The 27,789-nt window shown below is 32.6% G+C and overlaps 2 protein-coding genes across 8 annotated transcripts; one reads left to right on the top strand and one right to left on the bottom strand.

Annotated features, from left to right (window-relative positions):
* Nucleotides 1-312: 312 nt before the first annotated feature.
* LOC111303021 (alpha-aminoadipic semialdehyde synthase-like) lies at nucleotides 313-16,423 on the top strand. 7 transcript variants are annotated; one of them, XM_022899009.2, is made up of 26 exons: nucleotides 313-531; nucleotides 1,053-1,112; nucleotides 1,533-1,788; nucleotides 1,878-1,964; nucleotides 2,053-2,182; nucleotides 2,580-2,753; nucleotides 3,069-3,151; nucleotides 3,276-3,392; nucleotides 3,496-3,571; nucleotides 3,935-4,106; nucleotides 4,994-5,090; nucleotides 5,239-5,405; nucleotides 5,553-5,607; nucleotides 5,752-5,892; nucleotides 6,208-6,555; nucleotides 6,660-6,740; nucleotides 7,139-7,204; nucleotides 13,631-13,748; nucleotides 13,891-14,020; nucleotides 14,392-14,471; nucleotides 14,823-14,981; nucleotides 15,179-15,416; nucleotides 15,515-15,623; nucleotides 15,707-15,868; nucleotides 15,956-16,025; nucleotides 16,107-16,423. In XM_022899009.2, the coding sequence occupies exons 3-26, from the start codon at nucleotides 1,540-1,542 to the stop codon at nucleotides 16,157-16,159; spliced, it is 3,162 nt and encodes a 1,053-aa protein (XP_022754744.1). In that variant the 5' UTR covers nucleotides 313-531; nucleotides 1,053-1,112; nucleotides 1,533-1,539; the 3' UTR covers nucleotides 16,160-16,423. The 7 variants fall into 7 exon arrangements, 5 of the variants coding, with proteins under 5 accessions (XP_022754744.1, XP_089598160.1, XP_022754743.1 ...); XM_089742034.1 differs by having other exon boundaries at nucleotides 1,011-1,112; XR_016326583.1 differs by lacking the exon at nucleotides 313-531 and adding an exon at nucleotides 757-863 and having other exon boundaries at nucleotides 15,687-15,868.
* An 84-nt stretch (nucleotides 16,424-16,507) lies between these two features.
* LOC111303023 (uncharacterized) lies at nucleotides 16,508-19,672 on the bottom strand. The gene is made up of 6 exons (XM_022899014.2): nucleotides 19,065-19,672; nucleotides 18,871-18,968; nucleotides 18,255-18,279; nucleotides 17,647-17,767; nucleotides 17,429-17,563; nucleotides 16,508-17,202 (listed from the first exon to the last, which is right to left on the bottom strand). Exons 1-6 carry the CDS (start codon nucleotides 19,534-19,536, stop codon nucleotides 16,974-16,976), a joined length of 1,080 nt encoding a protein of 359 aa, XP_022754749.1. The 5' UTR covers nucleotides 19,537-19,672; the 3' UTR covers nucleotides 16,508-16,973.
* Nucleotides 19,673-27,789: the final 8,117 nt, after the last annotated feature.

The raw sequence follows: 27,789 nt of genomic DNA, 5'->3' as shown, positions 1-27,789 counted from the left end.
TAATAAATCAAATCGAATCGAACCGAAAAAATTTAATTTGATTCGATTCGAATTGAACAAAAATTCAAATTCAAATTTGTATTAAAATTTAAATTTTTATAATATCATATAATATCTAAAAAATTAAATCGAATCTAATTTAAATTATTATCATCCATCGGAGAAACCATTAAAAACAAATAAAAAACTCTCCCGCTACCAAAATTATACCCTACGCTCTAAAATTCAATTGAATTTGGCGCTATACCTACCGTTCAACGCCAAACGAAGGGGAAAAAAAGAATTAAAGCTGGAAAGCGTCCATTTTCCTTCATTCATTAATGTTTTAGTTAGAAGAAAAGCATGACATTTTTTCTCATGATTTTTTTTTTTTGGTCTTCCGACTTCGGAGACGTGATCGGCTGGAACTGTTCTTACAAGGTAACTTGTGCCAAGAGGCAAAAAGTGGTAACATGTTTATCGAACTAAGCTTTCCGAAGTAATATACGTGGCCCCTCTCGATTGGATGTTTCGAATGTATACAAATCGAAGGTGCGACTCCCCTCGTCTCTTCTTAGCGTCGTATCCTTATCATCAATTCCACCGCCAAAAAGAAAGAAACAAAAAAATTGATAATTCAGCCATTGATTCACAAGCCAGATTCGAGATACGTGCCTTAACATATCGTTGATTAATAATAACAAAAAAAGAAAAAAAACATTAAAAAAAAGAAGAAAAAATGGATGTTTTTATTTGCATCTCTGTTCTGCATTGCCTAGTCTGTATCAGTATTTTCCTCTGGCTTCGTAGGGCAGCTCTTCCAGGATTCCAGGGTGCTGGATGCCCCATGTTATTTTACTACTACAGTTTTTCTTCTTTTGAAAGTAAAGTGGTTCCTCTGTTTCAACTTTCTTTTCTTTATTGTCATAGTTATTTATTCTAGGAATGAAAATGAGTTGTTTGTTCTATCCGGGCTAGGAGTTTTGGATCTTTTGTATTCTGATGATAGGCATGTGTGTAAATGTTTGCAGGGATTTTATTCTCTACTCTTGACTGAGATCTGTTCTTTTCAGAATTGTTTGATCGCTACTTGGATTTCGGTTCATACCCATTGTTTAATTCTTCGGTTACAAGTAAGTTTTATTTTCTTCATTCTCTGTTTCTTTTTTTAATCTTACCCCTATTAGCCTGTCCTAGTGAGTTCTAATTACGTGAAGTGGTGAACCGTCATGGAAATTTTCGTTTCGTATTTGTGTCTTTTCTCAAGTTGAATTTTTTAACCTCTCAAAATCATACTTAGAACTGTTTTCTTGAATGAGAGACGAAAAGGTATAGTTGTTTGGAGCAATTTTATATTTTGTGCATAATAAATCAGTTTCAAACTTTGATTAGTATTTACTGTGGGATTTTTAGTTGTACAAAGAAGCATACTTTGAAGCAAAAGGGCTAATAAAGAAGTGACTTTTTAATTTTTGTCCACTTGCATTATAAAGAAACAAGTAAGTTATCGCGTAGGTAATAGTGCTAATTATTGATTTTTCTTGCTGATGAAGGTATAAGATGCTTGGGAATGGAGTTGTTGGAATCCTTTCCGAGTCTGTGAATAAATGGGAAAGAAGGGTTCCTCTAACCCCATCACACTGTGCTCGACTTCTACACAGTGGGAGGGAAAAAACTGGAGTAGCCCGTATAGTTGTGCAGCCGTCTACAAAACGCATCCATCATGATTCACTCTATGAGGATGTTGGTTGTGACATATCAGATGACTTGTCAACATGTGGTCTAATTTTGGGTATCAAGCAGCCAAAGGTGCTAAAGTTCCCTACAGTTTACTTTTCAATTTTCATATTAGCCACAGGCTTGGGAACTCCAAAATAACTGTTTGGCTTTGCCTGCAGCTAGACATGATTCTTCCTGATAGAGCTTATGCCTTCTTCTCACATACTCACAAAGCTCAGAAAGAAAACATGCCTTTGTTAGAGAAGGTAACATTCTTTTGTATCTTTATGGAAAGCTGGCAATAAATCAAATGAATGTTGAATTTCCTCTGCTGACTTTTTCTATGGCATGTAGATTCTGGCGAAGAGGGTATCATTGTATGACTATGAGCTTATTGTTGGGGACCATGGTAAAAGGTTACTTGCATTTGGCAAATATGCTGGCAGAGCAGGAATAATTGATTTCTTATGTGGATTAGGACAGCGTATGGTCCATCACCCTTAATCCTTTTCTAATGTTGCTTTATTGGAATATCCCTGCTCATTTTAAACTGATGGAGATTTTATAATCTGTATTGTTTTTCTTAGACTGGGCTCAAAGTAGGTGCATGATACACATTAGAATTCTTTCTTTTCGTGTGTGTTAATGTTATCTTTAATCAGTATGATAGTAATCTATTCTAACCTAGTCATTCAAGAGTAAAGAAATTAGCCATACTGGTTGTTGTTTGCTGTTTGGATGAGAGGAAGATGATTGTTGATCTTTCTTAAAGTGAACCGACAACATTCTTTTCTCTTATTTGGATCACACGAAACCCTTTTTCTGTGTGAAGATGCTGAAAAGTTTATTGTAATCTTACACTTTCCTTTAACAAATTTCAGGGTACCTAAGTCTTGGATATTCAACACCTTTACTCTCTCTGGGTGCATCTTATATGTATCCCTCGTTGGCTGCTGCAAAGGCTGCAGTGATCTCTGTGGGTGAAGAGATAGCATCTCAGGGACTGCCATCAGGAATATGTCCTCTAGTCTTTGTATTCACCGGTTCTGGAAATGGTATAAAACTTCTCAGGATGTTCTTTTTGTCAGCCATTCATAACATGTCAACACAACACTCAATAATGTGACCCTCAGTCAGAATACATGTCTGTTGTGGTGCTTCAGAGTTTGCATTCATTTGATGTCATTAGATACTTCTTGTGTAAACTTGTTTTCATCATTTGTTCAATATATCAGTTTAAATTGCTAATACCAAAATTTTTCTTTTTGTTTTAAATTTTCCTTTAGTGTTCATTTTTGGGATAAATCCCATGAAATTCCTCACATTTGCATATAAAATTTTCTCTCTCCCCTCTTCCCTTTCCTTTGCAGTTTCTCATGGTGCACAAGAGATATTTAAACTTCTTCCTCATACTTTTGTTGAACCAAGCAGACTTCCAGAACTCTTTGGGAAGGTTAGTCTCCATTTTAGCACTCCTTTTTATTCTTGTAGTGGCATATATCTCTATTAAAGGGTATTCTTATCTTTGTATATTTAATTTTTTTCTCACTTTTTTTATGCTGCTCTCATATTCTCAGGTAAGGAATCTTAATTCACCAGCACGAACATCAAAGAGGGTCTTTCAAGTTTATGGTTGTGTTGTGACTAGTCGGGACATGGTTGAGCACAAAGATCCTTCAAAAATATTTGATAAAGTAATCCCTCCTTTCTGTTTTTGGTTTGACATTTTGAGTTCAAACTGTTTGAAAAATAGTGCTAAGCTTAGGGTTTTTTTTTCCTTTTCTTTTCAACTTTCAGGCAGATTATTATGCACATCCAGAGCATTACAACCCCGTTTTCCATGAAAAAGTAGCCCCATATGCATCAGCAATTGGTAGGTGATGCTTTCTCTGCTGACAATATATTTTTAAGGCAAATACTGTTTCTCCTTACTTATTATATTTAGAGATTTGCACTTTTTAAACTGTAAACATGCTAGTTAATGAAAGCTTAAATGAGAAGGGACCGGCATTTGTAATTTTCCCAGTCCCAATATGCTGTGGTTGAACTTGGAACTTTAAAAACTTGATTCTAGTACGAGACCTGAATTTGGCTTTAAATCCTTCCTCTTAGCAAGTAAACAACATTCTTGTTCTATTCGCAAGAAGATTTTAGTTTTGGTGCATATTATACTTGTTGCACTTTTGTTTGGAATTAGTTTCAATGAATAAATCACTGAAAATGTACTCTGTGGCAGTCAATTGCATTTATTGGGAGAAAAGATTTCCTCGGTTGTTGAGTACCCAGCAGCTTCAAGATCTAATGAGGAAAGGATGTCCACTTGTTGGGATCTCTGATATAACTTGTGATGTAGGGGGCTCAATAGAGTTTGTTAATGAAACTACGTCAATAGACTTACCTTTCTTCAGGTATTCTAATGCTAGTTTGATCTCATGTTTCAAATGCATTATCTGATACATATTGCCTCATTTTATAGAAGCATTTTACCCATCAAAAAGTTCATCTTGTCTATGAAATATTCTTTTTTTTTTAATGAAATCTATAAAGTATTCATATTCATGCACAAACCTTAAACATTATAAACAATCCCACTATTAGGATAAAAACCATAGACAGTAAAGTATTCCAAACAATCCCATTATTTCTGTCGTCATCCTGCCCCATTAGCATAAAAAATAAAAGCATTACTTTGAAAGTGGAGGATCATGGAATCTTTCTTTTTTGTTGTTGACCAGTTTGTCTTGTTCACATTCAATGATGTTTTTACGTCTGAAGCTGAAACTTTACCATGGGTGTCAAATCCCAATTCAGTGTGATGTTTTAGATGTGATCTTTTTTCTATTTCTTTTTTTACTCCTGTAGACTGAGCATGAAGAGATGTAATTCTTAATAACTTAGGATCAAGTCAAATAAGGAAGTACCAGTGGGTCAACCAATATGATCTTTATTACTCCATAAGAGAAAAAATAAAATTGATTGAGACCTTTAGAAATGTCTGGAAACTGAAACCGTCTATCACAGAACATTCTGAGAGTTCACTTTGAAAAGTTTGTAATCTTCCTTATTGCTTTTCTCATATAATTTTAACATTATTGAACAATGTACAGATTATCTATATGGGCATAATTTTATCATATTGCTGATTGTTGTTTGATTTTATGTACAGAATATGGTTTGTGCTTCACATCATTCCATATCTTATTGCTGGCTTCTAAGTTGCATCTCTCTTTTTTCTACAAATATTATGTTCTGTAGCTTGAGATTTGTGGATAATATGATCAATGGTGTTTTTCAGATATGACCCCTTAACCGATTCCTACCATCATGACATGGAGGGTAATGGAATATTATGTTCAGCTGTTGATATTCTCCCAACTGAGTTTGCAAAAGAGGTGCGATATTTAACCCATTGTTTCAATGAAAAAAATTTGAAAACGTTCTGGTTCCCTTGGTAGTATAGAATGAACAAGTTTTGGGATTATAGTCTATCTAATTTATGTTGATCATGACCTTTAACATGCCATTTTTAATTGTGAAAAGGCTTCTCAACACTTTGGAGACATTCTGTCCCAGTTTGTTGGTAGTTTAGCCTCTACAGCCGATGTTTCCAAGTTACCTGCACACCTGAAGAGAGCTTGCATAGCCCATGGGGGAGCACTTACCTCCTTATATGAATATATCCCTCGTATGAGAAATTCAGACACAGAGTAAGCATTTAATTGTGTCCAATATTTCTTTGCCTTCTCTAGCCTCAATTATATGCTAGTAAAGAACTTGTGTCAATATTTGGATATAGAAAAGAAAATTGATCCATAGATATGTGTCAAGTGAATATTTTTTTGCTTGATTTGCAGAGATATATCAGATAATCTTGCTAATGGACACTCTAACAAGAAATACAGTGTATTGGTAGGTATCTAAATCCTGCTACATGTATCTGTTCTCCTATACCAGATAGAAATTTTAAAACAAGCCATTTTAGTATTGTGTTCTAAACCTCATTATTCGACTTTTCCTTTGTTAAAGACTGTTGATTGTAATTTTAATTCACAGGTATCTCTGAGTGGCCACTTATTTGACCAGTTCCTGATAAATGAGGCTTTGGATATAATTGAAGCTGCAGGTGGTTCCTTTCACTTGGTGAAGTGCCAAGTGGGCCAGAGCACAAGCGCCATGTCTTACTCAGAACTCGAGGCAAGTAGAATGCTTGTCTATTTTGATTCTATAAGAGAGGCTATTTATGGCGTTGTTCATGTAAGATGTGGCTATGATTAAGTTCCTACCCACCTAGTTGGGTAGCTTCGTAGTTTTTACTTTCTTGATTCTTCAAATCACTTCTGAGTTGTTGCGTGATTATTCCAATTACGTAATCTCTAGATAGATCAAGAAAAGTGGTTAGTTTTGAGCTATTTGTTTCAAAATTCTTTTATTGGATATTTATCATGTGGTATCAAGTTAGAACTCCTTGGTTAAATTGATTATAAGAAACCATCTTGTTGTTTTTGATAGGTTGGTGCAGATGATAGGGAAGTTCTGGATCAGATTATTGATTCTTTAACTTCTGTTGCTAATCCAAGTGAAAATCATGTAATCATAAGTCAAGAAATGAATAAGATTTCCCTGAAGGTTGGTAAGATCCAGGAGACTGTCGACACGACTGAGTTTGACACAAAAAGGAGGAAATCGGTTCTTATTCTGGGTGCAGGCCGGGTCTGTCAACCAGCTGTTGAGTTGTTAGCATCAACAGGAAGCAGTTCATCCCGCCAATGGTATAAGACATGCCTTGAAACTGATTTTGAAGAGCAGAACGATGTTCATGTTATTGTTGCGTCTCTCTACCTTAAGGATGCAGAAGAGGTACAGTTAAGAAATTCCAATTTTGCCGTTTTAAACTTTGCTTTATTCACATGTCATTCCTTTGAATTGAAGTTCTGTTCTGATAATGACGGGTCTGGTGCCAGATAATTCAAGGTATTCCAAATGCAACAGCAGTTGAGCTTGATGTGACAGATCATGGATCTCTTTGTGAATATATTTCACAGGTAATGTCTTTAAGGTACATTTCTGAGCAGTTATATATATATATATATATATATATATATATATATTTGGTGACATGTAGTAACTAATAATAAGTGCATAATTTAATGCTTCAAGAACCAAATAGTAAATGATAATATATGATTATATCTACATAAAATTACATTGGTAAAACTGTTGTTTTTCCAATATGACCTCAAAAAATTTCAACCCTATTGGCATAACCTGTAACTTGCAGTACTTGAATGCTTGATGCCAGTTTACATGGAAATTTCAAATAATTGATTTAGTAGGGTCTTCTTGTTACTTTGATAGGTGAGCCTTTTGTTGAGTGTGCCTCATTGATTCAGGGCCTTGATCAAGGTCTTATATTACCGTAATTTTTCCATGCCATGAACAGGTTGAGGTCGTTGTTAGTTTGTTGCCTCAGAGTTGCCATGTTGTTATAGCAAATGTTTGCATTGAGGTATGTGTACCTTCTCAAACCTCATACAATATCATACAACACATGTGTCTTTACCATATTTAGTAAATAAAAGTATTATTTTCTCTCCCTCTCAAAAAAAAAAAAGAAGAAGAATTACACCATATTACTACCTCATCTTATCTTATATTTTCTTTCTTTCTTTAAAAACAAAACCCAGCTTGTTGCTATACTGAAACTGTTAGACCTAAAGCTTTAGAGAACAACTTGCTAATCCCTTGGATTAGTCTTTTATCATATAGACAATACTAAGGAAAGAGAATCAATTACAAATTACACATTAATGGTCCCAAATAATCCCTCCTAAATTGTCTCCCATGGAATATTCTCATAATATTCCAACTCATACACAAGCATACACTAATACTCCCACTTAAGCTGGAGTATATATATCAGTCATGCTTAGCTTGTTACATATATAGTGTAAAGCCCCCAATCCCATATCGGAAGGATGTGTGGATAAGGAATGATATATATGTAGAGACTTAATCCCAAACTTGCGAGGCGCCTTTTTGTGGAACAAAACTGTGAGACTTTCGGGTCAAAACGGACAATAGCTCGCAGGTTGGGTGTTGGTCTCCACATATAGTCAACTCGAACTACTGGAAGTTTAATAAGAATAGCGGCTAGTTGTTCCCTTGTGCACACATGCTTCAATAATATTGTTCCATTCTGCAACTTTTCCCTAATGAAATGACAATCAACTTCTATATGCTTGGTTCTTTCATGAAATATTGGATTGGAAGCAATATGAATCGCCGCCTAGTTATCACACCATAACTCTGTAGGGGTCTGAACTGAAAGCCTAATTTCATCTAAGAATTTAACCATCCATAATACCTATGTTGTAGCCCAAGCCATGGCTTTATACTCTGTTTTTGTGCTAGACCTAGCAACTACTTGCTGCTTCTTACTCTTCCAGGACACCTGATTACTCACAAGGAAGATAGCATAACCAGATGTAGACTTCCTATCTATGGAAGAGCCCGCTCAATCTACATCTGCATAGGCTCCAATACCCCCATCACTAGTAGAACTATAGAGTATTCCCTTTCTAGGATTTCTCAACAAATATCAGAGGATGCGCATCACTGCTCTCCAGTGACTATCTCTGGGAGTTGCGATGAATTGACTTGCCACACTCAATGGAAAAGATATATTAGGTCTTGTCATGGTCAGGTAATTCAGTTTTCCCACTAGTCTTCTGTAAGGTGTAGGATCATCAAGTAAAGTGCCATTTTCTAGAGAAAGCTTGAAACCTCGATCCATCGGTGTGTCACTTGGCTTGGCATGGAACAAGCCTTCATCTCTCAAAATATCCAGCACATACTTCCTCTGAGATACAAAGATTCCCTTTTTACATCTTGCCACTTCGATACCCAGAAAATATTTCAATTGACTAAGATCCTTGGTCTCAAACCGGATTCATCTTAAGTCTGTCAATCCCTGCACCATCATTGCTAGTGATGATGATATCATCTACATACACTCTCAACAATATAAGGCCAGAACTCTACAACATATAAAATACTGAATGATCTTTCGCGCTCTGTTGCATGCCATACTAAACAAGAGCTGCACTAAATTTGCTGAACCACGCACGTGGAGATTGTTTCAAACCATACGGAGACCTACGCAAACGGCTCACCTTCCTAGACTCCCCTTGAGCAACAAACCCTGGTGGTTGCTCCATATATACCTCTTTAGTCAAGCCACCATGTAAGAAAGCATTCTTCACATCCAACTAATGTAATGCCCATTTATGTGTAGCAGCAAATTTGAGAAATAGGCAAATATATGTCATCTGTCACTGGTGAAAAGGTATCAAAATAATCTACTCCATATGTCAGTGCATATCCCTTTGCTACCAGTCTTGCCTTCAATCTAGCAAATGAACCATTAGGAATTAATTTTGTCATGTAAACCCACTTGCACCCAATAGCTTGCTTACCTTCTAGCAAGGAAACCAAGTCCCATTTATGGTTGGCCTCTAGGGCCATCATCTCATTCTCCAGAGCTTTATGCCATCCTGAATTTGCAAAAGCATCACAAAGAGTACGGGCACAGTAATAGCATCAATAGTGGCAATACAAGTCTGAAGTTGAATAGAAAGTCCTTTGTACAAGGTCGTGTATAAAGGAAAATTTCTGCAAGTTTGCTACCTTTCCGTAGAGTAATCGATACATCTTTAGCCATAGTGTCTTGAGGTAGATCCCTTGACAGAGAGATTGTCTCAACAGGGGAAGTTTCCATAGGCGGATCTACACAGGTCGTAGTGTACGTACAACCAAATTGAGTATATGGGCATGCCTTAGAAGGAGATGCATTGATCGGTATGCTATGCATCTGATAGATGAGAAAATCTTCTTATGATGGATGAGACTATAGTACCGAAGGAAAGGGAATTGACTCCTGAAACACGACATCTGTCGAAACAATAAAGCAACCCAGGTCTGGAAGGAGCATTGATACCCTTTTTGGACATATGAATAACCTAGGAAAATACACTTAAGAGAACATGCGTCTAATTTAGTGCGACCTGGATGAGTGTCAGGAACAAAACATGTGCACCCAAACCCCTTGAGGGAGATTGGAAATAAGGGATGATTAGGACACAATACTTGAAGAGAAACTTTTCTTTCAATAACCAAGGATGGCAAACGATTTATAAGATAGCATGCTGTGAGGGTAGCATCACTCCAGAACACCTTAGGGACCTTCATTTGAAACAAAAGAGCTCTAGCCACTTCCAACAAATGGTGATTCTTCCTTTCAGCAACCCTATTTTGCTGTGGAGTATCTGTACACGAGGACTGATGAACAATACCTTTTGTATTTAGGAATTGAACAAACTCTGTAGAAAAATACTTTCCCCTGTTATCACTTTGTAAAATTTTGATAGACTTATCGAATTGATTCTCTATTTCTGCATGAAAGGTAGTGAAAACAGAGAATAATTTGGAATGTCTCTGCAACAAATACAACCAACAAACTCATGAATAATCATCAACAAATGTCAAAAAGTATCTGTAGCTAGATTTTGAAATAATAGGACAAGGGCCCCCCATACATCAGAATTTATCATAGCAAAAGGAAACTTTTCTCTTTTATTAAATCGAGGTTGATAAGATACTTTGTGCAGTTTAGCAAACTTGCACAATTCACAATCAAAACTAAAAGATGATAAATGAGGAGGCATAGCTCATAAAGGTGACATAGATGGATGACCAAAACGACTATGAGACTCATAAGCTTGTGACAATTCTTTTCAGTATGTCATTAATCTAGACTGTATCTTCTGTATATCATCAAGCACATAAAAGCCTCCTTCAATCCTTCCCCTACCAATAGTTTGCTTCGTCAATAGATCTTGGAAAACACAATAAGTAGGAAAGAAGGAAACACTACAATTTAAATTCCTTGTAATCTAACTAACGGAAAGTAAGTTAAAAGAAGAAGAAGGGACATGTAGCACTGAATGTAAAGGTAACTTGGATATAGGTCAAGCCTTGCCACTTCCCACAATATCTATAGAGTTTCCATCAGCAACCAAAACAGAATGTTTCCCAGTCATAGGATTATATGAATAAAGAGTACTTGTAGTACCCATCATATGATCCGAAACTCCCGAATCAATCACCCAAGTCCTGGAAGGTGTAGCCAGGCATGCAGTAGATTTACCTTGTATAAAAGTTGCTGTTGGAAAAGAGATCAAAGTCTGATTCTGAAGCATCTGAATAAGCCTGTCATACTCATCCTGAGATAATTGAACTCCTTTCTCCTCTTGCTGCTGGGACTGAAACGTAGCATCAGTCACATGCTGGTGGGCCAGAATTGCCTCAAAGCTGCGAACAAACATTCTGTAAGTGTCCCTGCTGTCCACAATGATAGCAGGACCATGGGCTCCTTTACCATTTCTGGGTCCTACCTTGTCCACCATGTCCCCCGAGTGGTGCTCGCCCTGCACATTATGGGGCCACAAATACTGCCCTGTCTTCGTATAGAGGATCATGCTAAGTGATCTTGCTCAGGCACTTATAATCATCCGGTAAAAAAGGTGGATCTCTACCTGCTAACATCTTAGTACTAGTGTCACGGGTCGAGACTCAAGCTCCGAACCCGCGCGGCTCCGGGACCCAGGCATTCACCCTTCCGGCGTCCCAGATCAGCCTGACTGCCACGGTTCACATCCTTGTGAGGTATTGTCCGCTCTGGCCCCCCATGGCCTCACGGTTTTGTCCTACAAAAGGCGCCTCCCAAGACGGAGATGGTGTGAACCCTTTTATACCCCAGTGACCTTCCTATTATGTTCGATGTGGGATTCAGGACTTCCCCTTAGGTCCGTGACATTCTCCCGCACCCAACCTCATGACGCCCTCGTCACGGAGGCTGGCCACCCTGCTTGCCTCCCTTGAGGTGCTCGGCGTGGATCGAACGGTATAGGGCTGGCTCTGATACCACCTCGTCACGGGTCGAGACTTAAGCTCCGAACCCGCGCGGCTCCGGGACCCGGGCATTCACCCTTCCGGCGTCCCAGATCAGCCTGATCGCCACGGTTCACACCCTTGTGAGGTATTGTTCACTCTGGCCCCCCATGGCCTCACGGTTTTGTCCTACAAAAGGCGCCTCCCAAGGCGGAGGTGGTGTGAACCCTTTTATACCCCAAGGACCCTCCTATTATGTTCGATGTGGGATTCAAGACTCTTCCTTAGGTCCGTGACACTAGCACTAGCATATTCCGTCCTCAATCCTGCTAAGAAAAACACTATAGCTAGAGTTTGTCGTTGCTCCTAGTTTGTCTTCAAATCGGTAGACAAAGGCATGAGTTTATTAAACTTGTCATATACCTCCTTGAACGCAGCAAAATATTCCTTCAGGCTCTTATCAGACTGCTCCATTCTAGTCCATGCCTCGCTAACATCTGAGATCCTCCACCAATTCTCAGAATTTGCATAAACAATTTTTAAAGTATCCCAAAGTTCCTTACTTGTAAAGTATTGATTAAACATCAACTTGACTCGTCGTTACATAGAGTTGAATAATTATCCAAGTACTCAATTGTCCTCCTGCTCCCAAGCTGCATGCTCCGAGCTTTCCTTTGCTGGTGACTTACTTGTTAGGAACTGAGCCTTTCCAAGACCTCGCAAGGTCACCAACACAGTCTTGCTCCATGATAAGTAGTTGGAGCCATCAAGTTTCGCATCCGACAATCGTGAGTCTATGATAAACTCCTGAGTTATCATCTTTGATGCGGTTGCCTCTTCCTTTGCCATGGCCACAAAACCTTCTTCCTCCAGCATATAACTGGTAATCTTTCAACCGGGTAACACAATCCCTAATTAACAACCGGGAATTCCATCCCTAGTTCTGCAGCTACTCTACACCGAGAAAAACTTGTTTCCCTTAATCTATCATTCACAAAGAGGTTGCAACCCTTCTTCTTGCCGCCTTTGAGAATAAGGGGGCAGCCCCCCTTTCAACTAATGAAGAACTGCTGAAGAGGAAGGAAAAGTTTTAAGTACACAGCTTTAGGGCTGCAAGATCAAAGTCCGTAGTAGCGACAGCTTAGGTGACATCGCAAGGGCTATCATAGAGGGTTTGGGAAAAAAAGAGAGAGGGGGTGACAGCAGCTGGGGTTGTGCTGCTGGCTCTGATACCTTGTTATAATTAAGGCTTTAGAGAACAACTTGCTAATCCCTTGGATTAGCCTTTCATTATATAGACAACACTAAGGAAAGAGAATCAATTACAAATTACACATTAATGCTCCCAATTAATCCCTCCTAAACTGTCTCCCAGGAAATATTCCCATAATATTCCAACTCTTACACAAGCATACACTAACAGAAACATCTACTTAACCTATGATGACATAGGAAAAACACATTTGTAATTATAAAGTCTATGAGAAACAACTAAACTCAAACACACAGGAGAAGAAGTGAAGATTTTCCTTAATGTGAAGAAATTATGAGGATTTCCTTTGTGGACAAAACAGAATAAGAATAAACAGTAACAAATTACTGATAGTAAGAAATGGGGTGTGGAGGAGAGAATTAAATTTAGCCGAGGAAGAAATTTTCAGAGAGGGAGTTGGATGAGTGAGGAATGTAATTTGCTTGCGTGTTTAATGAGAAGAACCTTGAAATGTGATGCTAAACTTCCAATATGTCAAAAAAAGAAAGAAAGCAGAATATACAACTTATCTTGCAAGTGATTTAAGGGGAAATACCATTTCAAAAATATTTCAAAAGAAGTAAGTAATAACCAGATGATGAATTGTTGAGAGTACTGTTGCAGGGAATACTTGAAGTCTGATGTTGAATACATGATCAATTAATGAACAGCTAAATATGGTTTCCTCTTTGTTCCTCGTAGCTAAGAATATCATAACATCTCTTTATGCAGCTCAAAAAACATCTTGTCACAGCAAGTTATGTTGACAATTCCATGTCAATGCTGGATGAAAAAGCCAAGAATGCTGGTATTACAATTCTTGGTGAAATGGGCTTGGACCCTGGAATAGGTAATCTTTAATCTATCCATGCAAGTATGTTACTCGGAATGTTAGTTTTGCTTTATAATGCATGTGTTTCTGTAAGAATACCCATATCATTGGCCATCTCATAGAGTAATCTGACCGATTTAACATGCTGCATGCTTTTCAGATCACATGATGGCAATGAAGATGATCAACGAAGCACATGTCAGAAAGGGCAAAATAAAGTCTTTCACTTCTTATTGTGGAGGGCTCCCATCACCAGCAGCTGCAAATAATCCATTAGCATATAAATTCAGGTAAATCTGGAGCCACAAGAGCCCAAACAACCTATGAAATTTCAGAACCAATGCTCATCTTTCTATTAAATTATCTTCTAATGCTGAACAAGTGGAACTGTGTTAAAATGTGCTGTTAAAGTCTATTTTAAACTGCATGGTCAGGTTCCATATCTGTTCTCGTGCTGTTATGGCTTTGATTTTAACCAAAGCATACATCTTACCTTTTTGGTTTGGTTTTGGGGTCAGAAGGCCCAATAATTGTTTCCACACTGACATTATTTGTATAAATGGATGGAAATTAGTCGCTAGAGTTTCATGTTGAGCACTATTGTTTTAACTCACAAATGTTAGTCCTGTGGCAGTTCCTGACTGTATAGTCACTTTTTCAGTTGGAATCCAGCAGGAGCTATTCGAGCCGGGCAAAATCCTGCCACTTACAAATCTCAGGATGAAACTGTGCATGTAAATGGTAAGCTGTCAGCAACCGGATTTAAAGAAAAAAAATGATAATTTTGTGATAGTTGTGAGTTAGGCTATGCCAGACCATGTCAAAGAAAAAGAAGTATGAATCCAAGTCAAATTGTTTTACGTGTTTATACCCATAAAGCTTCCTATTATACACTAGTACATGAATATAGCTCTACCTTTATTACAACTTGTCGTATATGATTAATTATATTAGTCTCATGTAATATTGATTTGTTATGGCTACAACCTTTCCTTTTGCTTATCTTTTTCTCAAATGATTTTGAAAGTCTCTTTTCTTACAGGTTTTCACTTATGGATTTATCTTCATTATTTCACTTAATCATGTTTCCAGGGGATGACCTCTACTATTCAGCTGTGAGATTCCGGATACCTGAGCTTCCAGCTTTTGCATTGGAGTGCCTCCCTAATCGTAACTCATTAATTTATGGGGAGTTGTATGGAATAGGATATGAAGCATCAACCATTTTCCGCGGAACCCTCCGCTATGAAGGCATGACAGCATGTCCCTCTTGAATTTTGCAATTCTTATTCTGTTTAAACTTTAATGCTAGAAACCTGACTGTTTGGACTGAATGCAAAGAGGATCAAATGACCAAACTATCATAAAGTGTTTTTGGGTTCCAAAGTGGTTATTACGTCTTTATCATGATTCAAGATTTGGTCTTAACATCTTTATGTTTTCTACAGGTTTTAGTGAGATAATGGCCACACTTGCTAGAATTGGTCTATTCAATGCTGAAGCTCATCCACTTCTTGAACATGAAAGTCGACCAACATTTAGAACTTTCCTATACAAACTTCTAAAAATTGATACTGAAGCAATGGATGAAGCTGTAATTGGAGAGAAGGAGATAACTGAAAGGATTGTAAAACTTGGACATTGCAAGGATGGAGGAGCTGCAGTAAAGGCTGCCAAAACTATTATGTAACCCTAGTTCACATTCTGATATCACTTATCTATTCTTTTGACTACCCAAATCCAAAGGTAATAATATAATGACTTAACAATCGAAAATGAATCAGGTTTTTGGGACTACTCGAGCGGACAGAAATTCCTGTTTCCTGCCACAGTGCGTTTGCTGTAACCTGTCACCGCATGGAAGAAAAGCTAGCATATTCCCGCACAGAACAGGTACATTACTCATCAATGACAGAAACCTATTTGATCAGAAAAAATTACATTAATTTTCGAAAGTTGTGAATTTTAATCCTCAGGATATGGTTTTGTTGCATCATGAAGTGGAGGTAGATTTCCCAGATAGCCAACATACAGAGCATCATACTGCGACTTTATTGGAATTTGGGAAGGCTAAGAATGGGAAAATGACCTCTGCTATGGCCCTTACTGTCGGTGTTCCGGTAGCAATTGGAGCTCTGGTACTTTGACATATATCTCTTCTACCCCCAATCCCGAATGATTGAAAATGCTTTGAACTTGATTTTTGTTCATTTCCGTGGTTTCAGCTTTTACTTGTAAACAAGATCACAACACCAGGTGTGTTGAGGCCTATTCAACCTGAAGTATATGTACCAGGTAATTTTCACCATAATGTTATTATGCATATATTTTCTTGCATTGGTCCATTATATCATCCATCACCGTTGGTCGTGGCAGCTTTGGATATTCTTCAAGCCTATGGTATTAAATTGATGGAGAAAACTGAGTGATCATTTCTCAAGATGTCCTTTATATGTTCTTGCGGACAAATGGTGGTTTTTAAACCAGAACTTCCAAATCAGGAGAAGATGATGATCCGGATTGGTTCGATTATCCCATTGAGTTTGCTTTGCAAAACCACAAAAGGGCTGGATAATACCAATCTATTACCCCCAAAGGGCTTTGTAATTATTCTAAAATAAAACATTCACACAGATAATGCGTATATCATTTTGCATTTTTATCCAATAAAAAAGTATCTTGATCTTCTCAAATTACTTTATTGTTTATTATTTAAAATGGGTACATAATAGCATTATTATAAGTAAACAACCAAAAAAAAAAAAAAACAATATATAGTAATTTAAGCATGATCAAAATTATAGTTATCAGAATCTCAGTACAAACAAGCACAAAACTAGATGATACTACAATTGGAGAAGACCTTTCTCAAAGTTGGATATTGGATCTACTTGAGCAACTCAATAATCTCTAACCTCACCAAAATTGGACCTCACTATTGTTTCCCTAACTCAAACTGGACTGGGCATTGCTAAAAAGAAACTGTTGTTTCTTGAGTGTAATTGAAGTAACCTCCAATCTCATGAACTTCTAATGAATCGATGTTCTAGGGCATTCAGCAATTGCTTTTCCTTCATCTTGTATGCCAAGATGAAATATAAGAAATGCATTATTCCACCCACATTCCTTCCAATTTTGTCCTCAAAGCCAATCAATACAACCATGTTCCCAATTTGGCAGGTCTCATTATGGTTGATTCACCAACAACAAAATTAGCCCAAATTTTTCGGCATTATCAAATGTTCAGGGTCCATCTTTAAGGGTAGTAGAATTACGAATCCAAGACGCTATTTGTTCCTGCACTTCTTCCCAGTTATGTACTTTAGTCACCAAAGGATGTTGATCAATTGACTCTGTCTTGCACCAAGGATACGAGTTCTCATAATCAAAAAGTAGAACTCTGATTCCAGCTTGAGCACACTCAACAGCATATCTTGGGTTATCATCAATTAGCACCTTGGCTCCTAACAACCTGCAAGAGAAACAACTCATCAAGAAAACTTGTCAGCAATTAGTTTCTCTGAGGAATTAAAAGCTTATCAAGGCAATTATCTCAAAAAAGATGCCGGTACACTGGCATCATAAAAATAAAGAAATCATTGCACTTTAGATTATTTAAGGGTTACAGGATGAAAGAAAAGAAAGCTGACTAATAAAAGAATCCAGAAGCATTAAGGCCAAAGGTCTTATGGGCATACCGGCATATTTCTGACTTAGGTCTGGACTCGCCATCAAGAGCAAAATGGTTGCCAAAGTGAATCTCCTGGAACAGTCCAGGATAGTGCTTGTCTAACCACTCAATTGTATGGTCCTTAATCACATTCTGTCGAGACCTACTCATTCATATACGAAAGACCAGATTAGTGCACAGGTCAGAAGTAAAGGCATTATTAAGGAAGAATACATGCATACATACGTTACGACTGACAGGTTACAGAATCTTGATAACTTATGAAGCGCCCTCTGAGCACCTGGGATGGGGTGAATGCCTTTCTTGAAATATGGTGTCTTGAAGAACTCATGGACACGAATATCAGCTGTCAAAACAAGAATAACAAAAGAAACTCCAAATGATTGAAAGTTTTTCAGAAAGGATAAGAAAACATTCAATACTCTATTAAACAATGAGAGCATTGCAAAATGTTGAACCATCAGCAAGTTTGCACAAAATTTACCATTGATACATACTAAACTTAAATCTGATAGCTTTTCCATTTTTCCAACGAAAAATATTCCATAAATCATTTTCTATTAGGGATCCACTTTGTCTATATATTTAAAGTTGGAATATCAAAGAACAAACCCACAAAAGACTCCACCTAGGTTGATAACTTTTTTTGCAATCATTAAAAGCAAATGAACCTTGACCTTTCATCCAAAACAAACAGCCAGATTCCAGTGAAATTTATACTAAGAATTTGATGAATTTTTAATATAGCAGTAGTAGCATATTACTGAATGCTTTTTGTCTCATGAATTTAACAAATTATCCACAAAGGAATCAATCATGATGTCTAGTGATACCTTCATCACGAGAACAGTTCCATATCTGTAAAAAAAATAAAAAGAGGTATTAGAATACATATTAAAGAAACAAAACCAACATCCGAACAACAGCTGACTACCGAAAGCAGAAAACTACAAGAACAACACGAGTAAAATTACTAAAGAGGAAAGACCCAACCACAGAGTAAACTATCAAGTATGTTAGAGCAATCTGAACATGGAGGCAATTACATCTCATGATATTAAACGGAACAACACCAATACTAACATAACTTGTATTGCGAATGGCAAGCAGAATTCACATAGAAACCATTCACACGCAAAACGATACAAAAGACTGGACTCTGCTAAAAACCCATTAGAACCTTAGCTAGCAGCTAACACCAGGCATATCAAATATCTTCATGGCACAAAAATTGGCCTTCTGCTTTTTTTTTTTTGGGTCTTCCCGCGACCTTGCAGCTTTCCTGTCCTCAGGGAAGAGCAAGTTTTCTTTTCCTTCTTTTGGTCTTCGCTTTCATGCAAAATTAGTGCTGATCCTCTTTGATTCCACTTAACTAAAATTCAACACTAATTGACTCGTACCACCAAAAAAGTACCAATTATCTTGACTTCTTCACTTCTTTAGTCTTACCTTGAAAAACTCATAAACATGGTACTCTGAAACTGAATGATTCAACGAATAACGATCCGCTATAAATCTGTTCAAAGCCGACACAAAGTTTCCTAGCACTGCTTATACGAGAAACAAGGAAAAAACAATATTAGCATTAGAAAAATACCAAAAATTTCCAAAAGGCGTATAATTGGTAAAAAACAAAGTTGTACCTTCGTCGACGTCGACAGCAACAGCAATTTTTTCAGGCAAAGGCTTGTCGGCAAAATTAAGAGGATTCCCTCGTTGACACGCGCCACGACTATCAGTCGCCGACTTCGCCAGTTTTGGGGGTTCATTATGGCTAATCATTTCTAAATCACGCGCCAATTGGGGATAAAAGGCGCGTGTTTTCTGATTCCAGGTTGGACATGAATCCTCGAAACAACTTTTGAGAGTCAAATTTAAGCCAGCGGCGGGTTTGTTAAACTTAAAACCGCCGCCGCCGACATTGTAATGTTCAAACGAGTCGAGTTTGCCGTGGAATTGGAAGCAACGGCGTTGGTCGTTGGGCAACGTGTGGAGTTGTCTGAAAAACGGATCGTTTCGAGCTGAAAACGCCATGAAACGATCTTTTCCGTTACGGTTACAATTAGAGATTTGGTTGAACAAGAAACGAACACTGCTGCTTTGCTTCTTTAACATAACGAAGCTTCTCACATTCCAACTTTCCCCCCACAAAAAATTGCCACAAAAATGGAACGAAATAATGATGATTTCCCAGAAAAAAATTTGATTAATTGAATCGATTAATTAATAAAAAGTAGAGGCTAAAATAAAAGAAACCCTACAAAAGTAGTAGTTTTTTTTTTTTCTTTTTTTTGGGGGTGGGGGGGGGAGGGGGCGGAAGAATGGAAGAGGTAGAGACGGATAAAAATAGGAGAGAGTTGCGCGGCAAACCGACTTATAAATGGAATAAACGGAGAATATAATTATTGGCCTAGTGACCAAACAAACTTTAAAAAGACATAAGATTAAATGTTCCACCTTAATCTCTCTTTTCTTCTTCTGTTGTAGGACAACTTAAACAAAAAAATATATATTTATTTTAAATTATATGTTGTTGTTGTTTAGATTTTTTTTATTTTTTTATTTTAAATTATGTGTTGTTGTTGTTTAGAAATTTTGTTTCTTTTGTTACCTTTATTTATTGGTTTTTTTGTTAAAAGTTTTATCTAATTAAAAGTGAAAAATAAAACCAACCGATTTCATTTTTCTTAAAAGAATTGATCCATTTGAATTCGATTTTGATTTTAAAAATTTGTTTTTAATTATTTCAAGATGGATAGAAACTCATTATATATAGATTATTTTATTATCTCTATCAATTAATATCTTTGGTTATAAATTTTATGTAGTAATAAATGAAAACAATGTGAAAAAAAAAATCAAATAGGAGTGGCATGTGAAAACTCCATTGCTCTTTTTTAATAAAATTAACTTAATTAAAACGGTATAAAAATGAAAAAAAAAAGAAAAAAGATAAAAGGGAAAAGGGAAAAGGGAAAAGAGAAAAAAAAAAGCTTATAGGATTATTAAGTAAACATTCTAATTGAGTTTAAAATATTAATCTCTTAAATTAAGATATTAAATAATATTATTATTAATAATAAATAAACAAAGAAAAAAGAGATCATTGGGATGACATATAGATATCTTTGATGTAGTCGGTACACTTTAATTATACTAAAATACGATACACTTAAAAAAAAATTTTTATATTAGATTTGGTATCAAATAATATCGATTGTTTTCGTTAATTTTAACCTGTTTCAATGAATTTCAGTATAATAATATGTTTTAGTCGATATGTAAATATAAAATATATTTTATAATTTTTAGCTTATCTTTTGTTATTTAACTATTTTTAACCTAATAAAAATAAAATTAATTAACAAAATAACTCTTCAAAGTTGAGTTTTTTTTATTTTTTATTTTTATTTTTATTTTTTATATTTCATTTTTCAAACCAATATTTTATATTTTATTTTTTCAAATTTAAGTTTATAAGTATTTTAATTTTTGTTTAAAAAAACAATTATACTTCTTTTATAAAATTTACCAATTATAAAACCTTGGTTAATTTTTTTTCATCTCATTGTTTTTATTTTAATATTTATATGAAAAAAATACTTATTTAAACATCATATGATCATATTAAATATTTAAAAATATCATAAAAAAATTATGATATTATTTCTTATGCTTTTAAACTTATTTTTTTTATTTTTTAATATATTGTATATTTATTTTGTAGATTATTAATAATATTATAATATGCAAATTCATGTATATTTATAAATGTATTTGTATTAAACCAAAAAATTCAAAATAATATATCTAAATAACTGATATCCATATATATTATATTTAAAAAAAAAACTAAAACGTTATTCAATATGATATTAATAACCTTGGAATATCTAAATTGAGTTTAAAATGCTAATATTTTAAATTAAAGTTGCAAATGCATTCACTTAGAGTAGCTCGAATAAGGGATATATTGGACGCAACCCACTAACCCATTGTCGTTAAATAAAAAAAATTTAAATAATAACTTTATTATGTAAATGTAAATTTAAATAGATAGTAAAATATATATTTTATAGATACCATAGAATGGCTTGGGTAGAGCACCCTAAATTCGCTTTAAATTTATTTTTGCCTTTTTTAAAAAAATCGAGCTTACATGACTTGAGATCAATTTTTAACAAAAATGTTCATATAGAATTGGAATAAATCAAAACTCATAGAATATTGATTGTTTTGCTATCCATATCAATCGGCTCATTTTATATAATTAAAATACACAAAAAAATGTATATAAAATATAAAAGGGAAAAAAAACAAATGAAGGTGCTACGTTGATATATCAATTGATATCATTTTCTTAAAAAATTTATCTAATTAAAAAATAAAAAAATAAAAAAGCAAAAGTATAAAAAAAGAAAAAAACAATTTATTGTATTGATAGATGTGCAAGATATATATATATATATATATATATATGTATATACATAAAGCTAAAGTAGAAAAGAAAAAGAATTCAAGCATACAAAAGGTAAAAAATTAAAATAGAGTTCCATGTAAACATTTACATTATCCCTTTGCTACAAATTTTTTTTTTAATTTAAAAGAAACTAAAAAAGTTTTAAAAGACTAAAAAAATAGAAAAGGTAAGAAAACCAACTTCAAATGTTATGTAGATATCTCATTCGATATTTTTTTTGCAAAATTATTTAAATTAAAAAAATAATAAAATAAATAAAGAAGGCAAAGAAAATCTTTTTAATTAGTAACATCAAATGAATCCCATCATAAATAAAAAAGTATTCTTTATTAATATGAAGAAAAAAAAAAGAAAAAAAATAAGTTAAAGGGATTAAAACGTGAAGGTAAAAAAAAAAGCAAATTTTATATTATTGATTTTAAAATATATACATTTATATATACCTTTAGGTGAATTGGGATAAAGTGCCACTAAACTCATCACCAACCAAAATTCTTTTTTCTTAAAAAAATTCAAATTATCTTAACTCGATTTAATATAAAAAATTATTTGTTTATTATATCAGATCGGATCGAAATCTATCGGATATAAATGATTTCGTCATCCTTATTCATCGACACATTTTGTTGCAAAAAATTATCTAATTGAAAAAAGGTAAAAAAAATTAAATTGAGGTGTTATGTGAATACCTTCATTATTTTTTTAAAAAATTTATTTAAATTAAAAAAATGAAAAATAAAACCTTAAGGTGCTATGTTAATACCTTAAATGAATGTAAGACAAAAAATAAAATGAGTAAAATTTATATAATAAATTAATGGATGGATGGATTAAATCTTAATTATGAATAAATATAAGATTTTTATTAAATTAAGGATAATAATTTTATTAATATAATATATAAATATAAAATTCAATAAAAAATTAAAAATATAATTTTGCATATATACTCGGGACAAGAGAATATACCCTAAACCCACTTCCAACCCAACTACAATTTAAAAAAAAAAAAAAACATCAACCCAATCTTGAATTTAAAAACTCACACATATTAGATCAGAGAAAATTAAAACCCATGGGATATGGGTTATTTTGTCATTCCTACATCAATTGATTTTTTCTTACAAAATTTGTCTAATTAAAAATAAAAAATAAAAAAAAACAAAGTAAATGACCAAAAAAAAGAAAAGAAAAAGAAACCAAATAGTTATGGCATATGTATTTATTAAATTAAGGTATTAAATAATTACTTTATTAATATAATACATATATATAAATATAATGTTAAATAAATAATAAAATATGTTTATATATACTTGGGCAAAGTGAAATGTATTAAACTTGCATTTTAATGACTTTGATTTTTTGAAAAAAAAAAAAAAACTTCGATCCAAAAGAACCTATTAGATTAAAATGAACCAATCCTTATTGGATATGAATTTTTTTTATTATCCATACATCCAATGACTTTTTTCTTAAAAAATTAATTCATCGATTTCTTTTATTGTAATATTTATTTAATTAACAAATAAAGACAAAAGAAAAAAAAAACCAAAATGTTATGCCACATGGACCCATCCATTGGATTTTTTATAAAAATTTTGATTTAATTAAAAAAAGAAAATACAAAAAAAGAAAAATACAAAAAGCAAAAAAGAAAAAAAGTTGAGTTGCCACACAACATTTTTAATGATGAAATTTTTTGGCAAAAATTATGTCATGAATTTTAAAAAAGTAAAAAAGAATCAAAAAGCTAAATTTATATGTCACGTTCATATCTATGTTAATATTATTTTCTTACATAATTATCTAATTTAAAAAAATTAAAATGTTTTAAAAATATTTCTTAAATATTAAAGAAAAAAAATAACTAAGAAAGAAAGAAAGAAAGAAAGAAAAAGAAAGAAGGAAAGAGAAAGCAAAAATAAATAAATATCTTGATATGTGGTTTAGGCCCAAAAAATGTAGAAATATCTAAAAAATTACCTTTTTTAATCCGTGTCATGCGCGAAACTTTATTATTATTTTTTATAATTAAAAATTATTTTTTTATTAACTTTAAAATTTTATATTATTTTAATAAAAAATGTAAAATTTTATTGACTTATTATATATAATCATAAATTCATAAATGTTAAGTACAACTAAATAATAGTCTATGCATATTATAATACTCATTCCTGAACTTTTGTAAATTTTTAAAGAATTATAAAAAAATTTTTTTCATAAAAAATTATTTTTTTCAATTCATTTACTAAACAATGAAAAATTTGTACTCATTCTTTCTTGTTCAATCAAAAAGCAAGATTCAGTTTTAAATAGTCAAGATTTTTATTATTGATTTATATATTTTTTGAGTGTTGGGAATGTTGTTATCTACATTTTTTGATCCTTCATGTGCTGTTGATACAATTTCTGCAGGGTTTATTATTTTTTGTGTGTTCTGTTTTACTTAATTTGGTTGGATATTTGTAACAATTTTGATATTTTTAATAAAATTTTCCTTTAGCTTAGCCAAAAGAAAAAAGTCAAGATTAATAATTATTTATATGGATATATAAAAATATATCATTTGAATAAATTGTGAAAGACATTTATATTAACAAAATATTCTTAAACTATTAAATCTTATAAAGCTAAACCAAAAATAAAACTTCAAATAATAATAATAATATCTTTAATTTATATATATAAATTTGATTAAACAACAAAAGTATAATTATTAATTTGGTCATAATCATTTACTTTTTATTAATTCTTATATATATATATATATATATATATACACACATACGTTAACATACATAATTGATTTTTATTATAACATAAATCGACAATTTAGATTTCTTAAACTTATGCATAGCAAATAGTCAATTCAACTAAATATATATTAAAACATATAAACCAATTTTTTTAGAATAAATCAAATCTTAATGTATATATCATATAATACATATAAAACTAAATGAAAAGTTTGAAAAAATAAAGAAATAAAGGAAATTAAAAAATTAAAAAAATATATATATGAAAATAGAGAAAATACCTATCACCTAATTGAAACCAATTCAAATGTGTGCTTATTTTCCCTTCATTATTAAAATCTAAAAAAACAAAAATTAATATTGTAAAAAAAAAATCCAATACCATCATATATTTATTTTTAAAACAAAAAATAAAAATAAAAGAAATAATAAAATAATAAAAGTATAAAATGGATTTACTTGTTCATGAGTATGATGTGACTACTATTCTTTCTAGCTGTTATCATTTCTATTAAAACCATAAACCATAACCATCAAATAATAAAAAGATCATATTCAATTTATAATTCTAATCAAAAAATAAAATAACTTTAGTTAGGGATGACGCTTTTATTTTACCAGCTCTTTATTTTTATTTTGAGATTATGATTTTAATAAATAAAAATTTATTAAGTTTACACGCACACATATATTTAAATTCAAAATTTATATAAAATTTTTAATCTTTGATAGAGTTTGATTTGAATTTAAGTAGCTATAAAACATATTAAATTTAGATAATTTATTAAATAATACTATTTGACAGTAGATAAAAATTTATTAACCCTATATATATTTGAAATTATGATTAAATTTGGAAAGAAAGGTAAATTATAATTTAATATATTTGAATTTAAAATTTATGCAAAATTTTTAATATTTTATAGATTTTGATTTAAATTTACATAATTATCCAAATATATTTAAATAATTTATTAAACAGAGTTACTTGACAAGTACATGATTCTATATGCCATAAAATAGATTATTCACATAAGCATTTATATCAGCACAGCTATCCAATAATTTTAAATCGAAATATATATATATATATATATATAAATGATTCACTTTCATTTAAACTAATAAAAAAATCATCTTTGATTTTTTATTAAGTCTCATTTTGTGCAACTGTAATCAAACCCAATTTATATTGATTTTATTTAATTGGTTTATCTATTATTAATTTTTAGTGTGAATAGATATTATTTATGTTGAAAATATTTATTATATTTATATTTTTTTACTTGTTATACAACCTTTAAGATATATCTAAAGGTATATTTGACAAAGAAAGATGATTTTTTTCAATTGAAATAAAAACTTTGGATAACTGAAAATTTTTTAAATAAATATATGTTAAAAAGTTTTGAATAACCAATGATTTTTTAAATACATATATTTAACCCATAAATAAAAATAAGAATTAATTTTACTTATTTAAATAAAATCTTACCAAATAAGAATAATTTTATCTATTTAATTATTTGAAATCTAAATTAGTTTTTTACTTAAATTTGATTAGATAATTAAATAATTTTTTAAATATATATATATATTTTATAAATAGTTTAAAATAAAAAAATATCTTATATGTCATTATAAAAAAAAATTTTAAGAATTTTTGTAGTCAAAAAATTAATTGTTAACGTAAGAGTCCACATCAATAAATTTTATTTAATAATCATGTATATTATAATATAATATATATAATATTTATTAAATATAAAAAAAGATAAATAACAAAAGAAAAAAATAAAAGCCAAAAGCCAAAAAAACTAAATATAATATGTGGAGGCCTTGTGCAGGCCCTACATGTCTAAAATTTATATGTAGGATGGTTTAAACTTAAAGGGACTCTGAAGGCTGCATGGAAATTAGGAGGAGAATCTGAGGGTTTTCAATTTCGTAAAATGATGTTAATAGTGATACAGAACAAATTTGTGATTTGGATTTTGTAGTACATTCATTTTTTTTTTCCTTCAATAAAGTGAAAAAGGTGAAATCTTTTCCGGGACAATTGCCAAAAGGTTAGAAAAAGGATTTCCAAAATGGACAGAGGATGGCGACAGGGTCGATAGTGGGAATCTAAATTATCAAGCGAATTTGGGATTATTTTTATGGTCTAATTGCTAATTATGGAGTTTAGGTTCAATTCATCATTATTGTTAGGTTTGAAAATAATTGAACGAAAAAAGTGCTTTTTAAAAATGTGAAAACAAAATTATGGTTTAAAATTTTTAAATGTTTAATATTATTGTGAAAAAATATTATAATGAAATAAAATATTTTTAAGAAAATAAAAAATGATAAAAATTAAAATATATGAAATAATAAAATTATTTATTCATAAAATTGTGATTGAATGTAAAAATATCGCTTTATGAGTTTTTTATTTGGAATTTGAAAACCAGATTTTTAAATAAAAAATTATATTTTTTATTATTTAACATTAAAATTAAATAAAAATAAAATTTAAACATAAAAAATCACTTTAAACCTCAATATTAAACTAACTAACCTCTAAAAGAACTAGTTAAGGGAGAGAGAAAATGACTTTCTTCATTTATCATTGTTGCTTTCTTTGACTTGGTCATTGGTTTTTTGTGTTTCTATTGCCAGGGTTTGCAGGAAGTTGCCGGTGAACGTGCGTGCTTTGCTTATTTAAATATAATCCAAAAAAAAAAAAAAAACGTGCGTTAGCTGTGCGGTGCAGCCGAGAGAGAAGCTGATAAGCATTGGGGGATAGGCAGTTAGACTCTAATGTGATAATTATAAAGTCGCTCGGTCTGAATATATCTTCTTGAATTGTATTTTTAAAGAGAAACCCTGAAATGCTAATTGCTAATTGGTTTTGTATATTATTATCTTCTTTTTCTTGAGTATCGTGGTTTACATGTTCAGATACTTCATATCAGTTTTATATTCCAATTTCCAACGATAACCTGAATAGCAGATCTCCCAAGAGCCTCCGGGATCAGCTCCAAGCGGCTTCACTTTGTTGAATCCATTGTCTTTAATGTTAGGTGGCCGCGGATGTGTTGATTGCAACCCCCACTTAGCCAAGCCGTCATACCAAGCAGCCAA

The sequence above is a fragment of the Durio zibethinus genome, chromosome 13 (genome assembly GCF_047325235.1).
Source record: "Durio zibethinus cultivar Kanyao isolate XHJ-2024 chromosome 13, ASM4732523v1, whole genome shotgun sequence".
NCBI lineage: Eukaryota > Viridiplantae > Streptophyta > Magnoliopsida > Malvales > Malvaceae > Durio > Durio zibethinus.
This window is presented reverse-complemented; position numbering and strand designations above follow the sequence as displayed.